This window comes from Colobus angolensis, unplaced genomic scaffold (assembly GCF_000951035.1).
Source record: "Colobus angolensis palliatus isolate OR3802 unplaced genomic scaffold, Cang.pa_1.0 Scaffold109, whole genome shotgun sequence".
Taxonomy (NCBI): Eukaryota; Metazoa; Chordata; class Mammalia; order Primates; family Cercopithecidae; genus Colobus; species Colobus angolensis.
The window spans coordinates 1,377,177-1,388,699 of NW_012111919.1; the positions used below are offsets into that span (position 1 = coordinate 1,377,177).

At 57.2% G+C, this 11,523-nt stretch overlaps 1 protein-coding gene across 1 annotated transcript in view; it reads right to left on the bottom strand.

Moving 5' to 3' along the window:
- The window catches only part of GAREML (GRB2 associated, regulator of MAPK1-like), a 17,154-nt gene that overhangs the window by 4,891 nt on the left and 740 nt on the right, over window positions 1–11,523 (bottom strand). Inside the window, exons 2-5 of the mRNA XM_011951414.1 lie at window positions 11,422–11,522; window positions 8,366–8,506; window positions 1,765–1,895; window positions 4–566 (exon numbers count right to left, since the gene is read on the bottom strand). Of these exons, the coding sequence (XP_011806804.1) occupies window positions 4–566; window positions 1,765–1,895; window positions 8,366–8,506; window positions 11,422–11,522 (936 nt within the window). The remainder of the gene's footprint in view (window positions 1–3; window positions 567–1,764; window positions 1,896–8,365; window positions 8,507–11,421; window position 11,523) is intronic.

Genomic DNA, 11,523 nt, shown 5'->3' on the forward strand with positions numbered 1-11,523 from the left:
AGCAGGAAGTGCAGCGGCGCCGGGCCCTCGCGGCGCAGCGCCAGCCCCAGCACCACCGTCTTGGAGATGATGCTAACCAGCTTGTAGCAGTGACCCTCCCGCACCGGGTGCAGGTCGTAGGGGTTGCGCGGCGGCCGGCTGGGCACCAGCACGTTCACCGGTAGCCGCACGCGCTCGATGATGGCGCGCACCGTGTGTTCGCCCTCCTGCATCTGCAACTCCAGCGGGCTGCGAGTGCTGAAGCGGCCCTGGCACTGGAAGGGCAGGCTCAGGCTCTCGTTGGTGCGGTGGTTCATGCAGATGAGGCAGGGCATCTTGCCTTTGACCGGCCTGGCGCCCCCGCCGCCGCTGCCTCCCGCGGCCCCCGCGCTCGCCGGGCCGCCACCTCCCACCCCGGTCAGCGCACCGGCCCGGCCCAGCTTTCGCAGGAGGGTGGTGAAGCGCGAGCGCTCCTTGGTGGTCTTGGCGCACAGGATCTCCGCCTGGCCCATAAGAGTGAGCTCGTCGCCCGCATGCAGCGTGAAGTTGTACACCTCGCTGTCCTCGCTGAACTCGCCCGACACCACCTGGAGATCCCAGAGACAGGGCAGGGCCTTAGCCAGGTCCCAGGGAAAGCCACACGGCCAGCTCCCAGAGACTGGAAAGGGAAAACAGCCTTCCTCTTCCGCTCCCCCGGGGCTCGGACCAGATGGAAAGCATTGGGCTGTAGGCCAAGAGATCCACGTTCATCCTGGAGAGACGACTAGCAGCTGTGCCACCTTAAATGAGTTGCCCCTCCACGCCTTAGCGACCGTATCTGATAACTCTTACTTCGAAGAACTGCTGTAGGATTAAAAAGACTGTATGTGCAGTAACATATTTTTCTTTTCTTCCCCACTACTTGGATCAGCAACATATTTTAAAGTATACAGTAAATGGCGACTTTTATCATCATTGTATTTACCATTTGCACGATCATAATGCCCTGCCCATCCAACAAGGCTATGTGAAGAGAAATGAATTGATGGATAAGAAAAGGGTTTGTAAACAGAACAGCACTATCTGTACACAGCAGGGACTGTTTGTAGTTGTTTTTTTTTTTGTTTTTTTTTTTTTAGAGACAGGGTCTTGCTCTGTCGCCCAGGTTGGAGGGCAGTGGCACATTCACAGCTCAGTGCAGCCTCAAACTCCTGGCAACAGTCCTCCTGCCTCAGCCTCCCAAGTAGCTAGAACTAGAGATGTGCACCACCATGCCCAGTTAATTTTTTAACATTTTTTTTGTAGAGACAGGGTCTCTCCATGTGTAAACTCCATCTGTGTAAAATACAGTCTGCCCTTAAAGAAATGCCCAGGATGGTCTCAAACTTCTGGCCTCAATCGATCCTCCCTCCTTAGCCTCCCAAAGTGTTGGGATTACAGGCATGAGCCACTGCTCCCACCCCACAGCAGGAGTCTATTTACACTGCCTGCTTACCACAACCACCACCTCTACAAGTGGGTGCTGGGGCAGCTAGGGACAGGTTGCCCTGAAAAGTCTCCAAGTCAGAACATGACCCTTCCAGACACCCCTTCCTTCTTCACTACCTTTCGCAGGAAGTCCTTCAGCCCAGTGGGTCCTATTCCTCACTCTTCTGACATGGCTCAATTGTGCCAAAGGCCCCTAAGGGGTCCCCAGGAGCCACTCTCCTTCTTGGATCCTGAGGGCAACCTTCCAACCAGGGTCAGGGTTGCCCCTGAGGCAAGGAGTAGTGTGGGGACACCACACCTGGTGATGGAGTGACTGACCTTGACGCTGAAGGTGATGGCTTCCATCACGAAGATGCGGTCAGGGAAGACACTGGCCACCTCCTCCACGCTGCTGAAGTACCTCACTGGTTCCCGCACATCCCGGGCCTGTTCCAGGAGCTTGAACTTCCCTGCATAGTGGGTGACAAAAGTTGCTGGAGTGGGCCTGCCTGCATCCCAAGAGCCTTCGTGGTCCCCTGCTACCATAATCTCAGCCAGTCCCTCAGGAACAAAGGAAGGCCAAAGGGCAGGTTTTCACTGGCATGGGCTGAAGGGGGCTGGTCATCTGGCTCAGCTTCAGCAAGGTGAGCACAGATCCCTAGCATCTACAGCCCAGCCCTCACCCCATAGAGAGCCTGTGGGTATGCAGTGAGGCTAGCGGCTGCCTGCCCAGAGAACCCAACTGCAAATAGCCCCAAACATGTGGACACAGAGCTGGCCTCTGATCAACTATCAGTGTGGTACCAGGATGCTGGCTCCTTGCTCGGTCCCAGCCTGACCTCTGATTTGCCGTGACAAGTTCCTTTCCCTCTCTGGGCCTCTGGGTCCTCATCTGAGGGGGTGGGGACAGATGACTGTGGGCCCTACCTGGATCTGGCATCCTGTGCTTCGCCCTGGGCTGCTCATCCACATGGAAGTGGCACTGGGCCAACAAGGGCCTGGCCCAGCCCTTGAAGGCTCTGGGAGAGCCACTCTGACCCCAGCTGTGTTCCCACACCCTGCCCTGCTCTGATATCCAATCCTACTCTCCCAGAGGCTCTGACCTGAACCCAGCAAAGCCACCTACCTCCCTGAGAGGAGGCCTTCCCAACCTGCAGTCTGGGGCTGTGTGCTTTGCCAAGCTCAGCACATGCCCCTAGGAGACACAGACTTTCCAGAAGTGATTGCCAGTCTGTGAAGCGGACATCCCTGTGTAAGCTATCTCACCTCACCTTTTATATGCATACCCACAGGAGCACAAAGACAAGCTCTGAGCCACCCTGGCATCCGATGGATGGCCTTTTCTCGGGCTTTATACAGTAGGAAGAGAGCCGTGAATAGGTGAGGGAACAAGTCGAGAGAAGACAAGGTGACTCTTTAGCCTCTGGGTGTTTTTGTTTTTTGAGACAGGGTCTTGCTTTGTCACCCAGGGTGGGGTACAGTGGTATGATCACAACTCACTGCAGCTTCGACCTCCTGGGCTCAAGGGATCCTCCTGCCTCAGCCTCTCAAGTAGCTGGGACCACAGGCATGTGCCACCATGCCTGGCTAACTTTTTAGATGAGGTCTCATGATGTTGCCCAGGCTGGTCTCAAACTCCTGGGCTCAAGCGATCCCCCAGCTATGGTCTCCCAAAGTGCTGGGATTACACGTGTGAGCCACCGTGCTGGGCCTTCTTTAGCTTCTGAAGCCCCCTTGGTAGTTGCTTCTGTCACAGTTCATTCATTTAATCATTGCACAGATATTGATGGAGCACTCGCCATGTGTCAGACACTATGGTAGGCTGCACACAGGGTACAAATCTGTGTAAAATACAGTCTGCCCTGAAAGAAATCCAGATACAGTGGGTGAGATGATGAGTACTCAATGATGGTGGGATGTGATAAGTGCTACAACAGACTTGTGACAAAAGAGTTAGAAGATGACTGGGTAGGAGAAACCTGCCTGGCGGAGTCTGAGAGGATCACTGAGCTGCACCTTAAGAATGAAAGGGAATTCACAGAATGGGCATTTCCTGTGGAAGAAACGGTGTAAACAAAGACACAGAGACACAAAATCAGACCACCTGCCCCAGATGGTGCGTGCCTGCAGGGAAGGACTTAGGGAGAGGGAGGACAGGAGGGGATGCAGACAGCAACTGGGATTTGAGAGGCTCTGAATGCCTTGCTTAAAGCGGTAAGACTTTATTCTGTACAACATGAGACCCACTGGAGTGTTTCGAGCAAAGAAATACCGTGATCCAGGTTCAGCTCTATTAAAATAACCAGGAGACCAGTCAGGTAAACGAACCAGTAAGGGGTTCTGGAGGAGAGCTAGGGAATAGCAGAAACAGACCAAGAGACACTGGGAAGGGAGACCCAGCAGGCTTGGGTGACTGAATAAGGGGGAGTTGGGGAAGGAAGGGATTCAGGATGATGTACTCAGGCCACCAGCCTGGTCAGAAATGGAGATGGCAGGCCAGGCACGGTGGCTCACGCTTGTAACCCAGCACTTTGAGAGGCCAAAGTGGGCAGATCACTTGAGGTCAGCAGTTCAAGACCAGCCTGGCCAACATGGTGAAACCTCATCTCTACTAAAAATACAAAAACCTATCTGAGTGTGGTGGCACACACCTGTAATCCCAGCTACTTGGGAGGCTGAGGCAGGAGAATCGCTTGAACTTGGAAGGCGGAGGTTGCAGTGAGCCAAGATCACACCACTGCACTCCAATCTGGACAACAGAGCGAGACTCTGTCTCAAAAAAAAAAAAAAAGAAAAGAAAAGGAGATGGCAGAGCTGTTAACTAAAACTGGGAACCCAGAAGGAACATGTTGTGGGACCCAGGCAGATCCTGGAGAGGCCAAGGAAGGGGCCTTCAGGTGGTGCTCCTAGGGTGGGTGCCACCAGTGTGTGTGCAGAACTTGGGGACATCTGGCCAGTGAAACAGACTGAAGGTCACCAGCCCACAGGTGGCAGCCTCGGCTGTGAGGCAAGTGAGATGGCTCAGGGAAGAGGAAGAGCAGGGGGCTTGACACTTTGGGAATGTTCATCCCAGAAAAATGCCCACACTGTGATCCTAGCATGAACACATGCACAATTGTGTATGCAGTGCCGGGGGTTCCTGGGGACCCCCAAACCCAGCCAGAGACCCAGATGAAGACACCCATGGTGCAGCGTAAGAGGAGCAGAGGGCAGGGCCTGAAGCATCATCACTGAGCAGGGAGAGAAATGACAGCCCAGAACAAGGGGAAATGGCCAGGAGAATGCTGGTGGGGGAGCCCCCAGGCCTGCCCTCCCTGCCCTGGGACCCACCTGGGAAAAGGCCTCTGAAGTGCCACAGCCCTAGAAGGCAACAGCAGAAAAATGTGGACGAGGGCAGGCAAGAAGCAGGGATCTAGGACTTGGGAAGCAGGAACTGCAGGCACTGAGTAGCCCCACTCCCCTCACCCCTGCCTCCTCCCCCAAGTCCACACACAACCCCCCACCCCTGCCCCTGCCCCAACCACAAGTAGCCAGGCAGGGAGCAATGCCCACTGCCCCCTGTGGGGAGACTTGGAGCCAAGTCAGGGCTGGAGCTGGGGGAGGATGTGGCAGGGAAGATCGATGTAACCATGGCATCCAGCACCATCCCCTCCGCGGCAGCCTGAAGCCCAGCGCCGGTCATTACTGCGGGAGGAAGGAAGGGAGCCCTCCAGGGAGTGATGCTCTGTACCCTGGAAGCCTTTTCCTCCTCGCCAGCCCAGGGACGGCTTCCTCTCCTGCCTCCCCCTATATGGGACCTGATGTCCCCCATGGCTCTAGGGACCTGCCCCATCCTGACCTGCCTCTCCTCCTTGTCCTTGCCGTCAGAACACATGGCTGCCTCACTCCTCCCTTCCAGCCCCAAGCACCTGGGCTGTGGCAGGGGCTTGCTGACCACCCTTCTCCATGCCTTCCCCACAGCACACACTCAGTAAAGAACATGGGTAAAAGCTCAGGCTTTGGAGTGCGACATATCTGGCTGAATCCCACCCTGCCACTAGCCAGCTGTGTGACCTTAGGCAAATTATTTCATCTCTCTGGGCTTCGGATTTCCCATCTGTAAAATGGAAACATCCCGCTGGCCAGAGGCGCATCTGCCAAATGCTGAGCAGGAAACAAGGCCAACGCTGGGGAAGTGGCCCCATGCTCAGGGAAGACGCCTGGCCCCTCCCGCCGGGACCGGGGCCGGGGGCGGGGGCTGGGAGGGGGGACAGTACGGGGCCTGGCCAGGTCTCCCTGACTCCCAGAGCAGAGCGCCGCAGCCTGGAGACCGAGTCACCGGCAGTGCCCCCAGCCCCATCCCGCGCGGGGCGCCGTCCTCCTCCCTCCCTGGCCTTCCTCGCGGCTCTCTCGCTGGTCCGCAGCCGGCCGCCCTGCAGCCGGCCGCCCCCGCCCGCCCAGCGCCATTATTAATTCATTAGGAGAAATCAGCGTGGAGCCCAGCCGTGCACTCAGCGCCTCCTCGTTAACCCGCCGGCCTTCGCCCTCCTAGGGGCCTCCGCCTCCGCCTCCGCCTCCCCTCCCCCGTGCGGGTGGACAGTAGCAGCCCCGCGAAAAGATGGGGCTGGGGCGGGGGCTGCGCCCCCCAAGACCACCAACGGACACAGGCATGCAGGGGCGCCAGAGAGATGGGAGGAAGAGCTAGGAGCCCCCGCACCCACGGTTCCCTGGGAGACTGTGCCTTGGGTTCCCAGAGTTTTAATGACACAACCAAAATGAAGTCCCTAAAGTCACGTTTTTTTCAGTGAGGGATTTTCCCAATCTTTCTTTCTCTTTTTAATTTTTATTTATTTATTTTAGATGCTGGAATGTCGGGGTACCATCATAACTCACTGCAGCCTCAACCTCCTGGACTAAAGGGATCCCCCCCACCTGGCTTCAGCCTCCGCTGTAGCCAGACTACAGGCCTGCGCCACCATGCCAGCTAATTTATTTGTTGTTGGGGTTTTCTTTGTTTGTTTGCTTGTTTTTGGTTTTGTTTGCAGAGAACCGTTCTCGCTATGTTGCCCACACTGGCCTGGAACTCCTGGCCTCAAAGGATCCTCCTGTCTCAGCCTACTAAAGCACTAGGATTACATATACCAGCCACTGCTCAGGCAACCTTTGCTTTTTTCATCCCAAGAAGACCTGAGACCTCCCCCAACCAAGCTGGGAAACTTCTAGCTTGAGCAGGCCCCCAGGGGGCTCCAAGCCCAAGACAGAACCCCAGGTCAGAAAGACATCTGAGTGAGTTTCCATATCTTTTAAAGGGTTAGGGGATGGAGTACACAGGTACCAACTTCACAGGTTATAAAAGACAGAAGCCTCTGTAAAGGGCTCAGTCCTGTCCTCCTGGCTCAGGAAGACCCAGGGTCAGAGGGGGCAGGGCTACCTGTGAGGAAGCAATGGGGCCTTCCCAACTCAAAGGCTTCCCAGCCTTGGTGAGAGGGTTGTCAGGAGCAGCTGGGCACAGCAATTAAAAACACAGAATTAGGCTGGGTTTGGTGGCTCACACCTGTAATCCCAGCACTTTGGGAGGCCAAGGCGGCTGGATCACTTGAGGTCAGGAGTTTGAGACGAGCCTGGCCAACATGGTGAAACCCTGTCTCTACTAAAAATACAAAAATTAGCCGAGCGTGGTGGCAGGCACCTGTAATCCCAGCTACTTGGTAGGCTGATGCAGGGGAATCGCTTGAACCTCAGAGGCAGTGAGCCAAGATGGCGCCTCTGCACTCCAGCCTGAGCAACAGAAAACACACACGCACACAGAACTGGGCCTGGCGCAGTGACTCACACCTATAATCCCAGCACTCTGGGAGGCTGAGGCAGGAGGCTTCATTGAGACCAGGAGTTTGAGACCATCCTGGGCAACATAAGGAGACCATCTCTAAAAACAAAAACAAAAAACAAAAAACATGGCACTGGGCAAGCCACTGAAACTCCCGGAGCATGAGTTAAATGGAGTTGATAAGACTTTCTCATCAGGTTGCCATGAGGATGAAATGGCAAAAATGTTTGGCCCAGCATATGGAATGCAGCACATGCTTAACACATGGCAGCTGTGGGATCCGGGGCTCACACGGGGACATCTCTGGGATGGGGCCACCAGAATCCCATCCCTCCCACACAGGGGACAGCAACCACATGCTCCTGGTGTGGTGCAGCAGACACCGGCCCTCAGTTGAGATACCTGGATGTGGCCATGCTCTTCTTTTCCTAGTTGTGTGACAAGGGGCAAGTCACCTCCTCCCCCAAGCCCTCCATTTCATCATCTATAAAATGAAGGGGCTGTACTTCCTTTTTTGGTAACAGAATCATTTCTCCAAACAAACTCTTATTATATGTCAACATCACTTATAAAACTAATCAAGGTAGTCCATTAGCATAATCTTTAAAAGTCTAAAATTTTTAACATTAACTTATAAAGTCAACCAATGGAAACAATAGGTTTAATGCAAAAACTGGGAAAAACAGGATCAGTGCGGAGAGGCGCAGCCATGCAATCAGCTTGGGCATTCGCTGGTTTCTGCAGCGTTTGGTTGCACAGGACTGGAAAGGCCCTAGGAGGACATGTTCTCTTGGAGGGTCTGCACAAACAAGGGTAAGTGTGGCAGCTGAAGGTGTACCCTGAAGGCCTCTGATTAGGGTTAAGCTCTGATTCGTAGTAATTTTAGAGTGTGAGTATTTTTTAATCATTAGTTTCAAATCTACTTTAAAATAAAATGTGAATCAAAAAACCTGTGAGCCACCTCGCCAGAAACCCAGAGCTCCACAGAACAGAATGAAAACTGCCAGGCCCTGACTCCAACCCTAACCGTAATCACCGCCTCGCTAGTCACAGCGTTCCCCCTACCCCTGACCCCAGCCCCTCCTGCCTACACCCCCCGCAGGCTTTATGACATCTTTTCCTGGCTGGGCACACCTGGGTACTGCAGGGGGATGTCAATCTTGGGCCCGATGACATAGTGGCCCTCCTCCAGGGTATGAGCTGTCACCGTTGTCCACTGGCGGCAGGAGTGGATGAGCAGGATGTCTCGCTCACTGACGCCCTCAGCGTACTCCCCTGGGAGGGGAGAGGCGGACAGAGGAGGAGGGAAAGGAAGACAGGACATTAGGAGGGGCAGAAAGAACAGACAGGGTGACCTCCTCACCAAGACCACCCCCCTGAGGGACAGCTCCCCACAATCCCTGCCCAGGTCAGCAAAGCTCAAGGGACAGGCGGGCTGCCAGCTGGGGCCTGGGGCTGTGGGGCTGGCTGTGAGCCTCTCAGGGCTGTGACTCCTGACAGGGCCCCTCGTTCATCAGTGGCTGGAATGCCTGCTGTCTCTGGCCCTGAGCTGGGGCTGGGAGTTCCCCATGGATAAGCCCAGACAGCCCCTGCCCTCCAGGAGCCCTTAGGCCCCTGGGGAGGTGGGCAGAGATGTACCAGAGACTAGGCAAGTTTGAGGCACTGACTGGAGCATGTCTGGGGAGCAGCAGGTTCCAGCTGGGGGTGGAGTGGCGAAGGGAGACTTTATTGAGCAGGAGATGCTGGAGCTGGGCCTCAGCCTCCCAGTCAGGGCCTAGGCCCTGCAAGAAGGGCCCTGTTGGGGCAGTGGAGAGGGCCCAGATGGGACTGTCCCTTATAAGGTCCCAGCTATGAGAGCTCCCCCAGAGCCACGGGTTGCTCAGGTCAGGAGAGTGACAGGGCTTAGAGCAGCTGATTACTGGCTCTCCCAAGGGCAGCCCTTCCTTTCCACCCACTGCCTTGTTCAGGGGACCTCAAAGGAGAGTGGGGAAGTCCCCAGAAACTGCCAACCCCATCTCAGAGAAGCAGCTCCTTGACACCCCCTCCCCACGCCCCTCATCCTCCCAATTACAGGGGTGATGGCTGAGGGTTGGAGGGGTTGAGAGAGCAGGTTTAGAAGGCAGGAGTGGGAGGCCCAGCCCTGGGGCCTGGGGAAAGCTGCTCTGGGGCAGAGGTGTTGGGAGTTGGGAGGGGTCTGGGCCTGGAGGCTCCAACCCCAGCAACGGTTTCCAGGGGAGCAGGAGGGGCGGCCCAGCTTCCAGGAGGCAGAAGGGGCCATGTCCTGGCTGCAACTGGTGGGGAGGGTGGGGGTGGGGAGTACCTCCTTCCTTGCACCTTCAGGCACAACTTACAAAATTTCTGCGAATCAAATGGGAAATGGTTTACTCTGATGGCTGGGGGGTCCATAAAGTGTGTACATGTGGGGTGGGTGGATGTGTGTGTGTGTGTGTGTGTGTATGGCAGGGTGGGGGGCAGTTCAAGATGCTCAGGAAGGGCCTGGCCCCCACTATGTGTGTGTTGGGGGTGTTGTCTGAGCCTTCTTCTGCACCTCCTCACCTCCAGGGGCACAAGAACAACTCTGAGAGCTGTGCTGGGTCTCAGCCCCGTCTTCCACAGCCACATGGGCACACACCAGTAACCATGGCTCATGACCACCAACAGCTGAACCACAATAGCCCACAGTGACAGATGCTTGTCACCCAAACGACATAACTCAGTCTCCAGCCAAGGGGCCCCTCCCAAGTGCACAGGTACACAGGGACCTACCCTTCAAGCCATAAAATTCTGACCAGACATTCACACCCTGATGGTGGCCCAGCCATAGCCACACACTGTCACACGCAACACACAGCTGGGCCATCACACCCGTTGTTCTTTCACTCACCCATCCATTCATTCATTCATTCAATCCATAATCTTTATTGGGCAAGGATGCCCGGTCTCAAGGAGCCCACAGCCAGGTGGAAAGACAATAAACTGGCTGGCCATTATAATGAGGTGCACAGTAGGAGACAAGCCAGGGTTGGCACGAGGTGGCAGGGGAGACCAAAGGAGGCCGTACCCAGACCGAGGAGCTCAGAAAAGCTGCCCAGAAACGGGAGATGCCAAAAAGGATGTGTGGGAAGTGGCCAGAAGACCCCAAGGCGGCATCCCCCATTCACAGGCGGACACAGTACCACACTCTGACCACTCTGCCCCGTGCCAGAGAAACAGACGCTGGCCTGCCCGGCGGCCAGGGCGCCGATGCTCCCCCATGAGCCTGCTCCCGGGACAGCTGACGCCCACTGTGCCCACTCCTGGCCGCCGCGGAGGAGGGGCTGCCGGGCCCCCGAGGGGAGGAGAGGAGCCTGCGCCCGCGGGCCCCATTAGCATTCAGGGAAGCGAGTATGCCAACGCGGGCCAAACCCCTATTCTTCTCACACACAAAACCCCCGGCCTGGCTGCCAGCCCCGGCTACCGCCCATCCCCCAACCAAGCAGCACCCCCCTCCCCCGAAACGGTTCCCTCGCTCCACGCAGCCCCCGGGGGTACCTTCTCGGGCCCCCATGAGTGGTTCCATCAGCCGAGCGGCTGGGGGCCCCAGATCCTATTAAGAAGTGGGACAAGATTCGGGGGAGGGCCGGGGGTTTGGGGGTCACGCCGGGCGGCAGACCCGGCTCCCGCGAGCCTCTCCCGAAGGTGGCCTGCCCGCCCCAGGACCGAAACTGCTCCTGAGGAAGCGAAAGGAGGTGCAAGAAGGGTCCCCAGAGGGGCGGAGCAGGGCTGGGGGTGGCAGTAGGGGGAAGACAGAGTCCGGGTCCCAGAGATAAGGGAAGACAGAGGTGAGAGGCCGGGGACAAAGGGATTGACGGGGCGCGGCCGGGACGGGGTCCCAGGGGCAGCGGGGTAAAGGGGGCACCGACGGGGCGGGAGCAGGGGCTCGGCCCCTTTCCGGACTCCAACTGGGCGGGAAGACTGTCCCGGCCCTGTCCCCGGTGTCTGTGCCTGTGCTTGTCCGCGGGGCCCAGGAGGCGGACCTGGCCAGTGGGCCCCGCGTCTCCCGGGAGGCGCGCCAGGAAGCGCTCGGGGCCCACACCGGGGAGCCAGGAGGACGCGGGCGCCGCACCCTCCTCACGATCCCGCTGGCCCCTGCCTGGAGAGCCCACCATTTCCCCGCGGACCCCGGTCCCCATCTCCAGTGACCCCGGTACCTGGCCCAAGGCAGGCAAGCGTGGGCAGGCGGCAGCGGCTGACGATGAGGTCGAGCGGGAAGGCGCCCATGCTCCAGCGCAGGCCGGCCAGCCCGGCCGCAA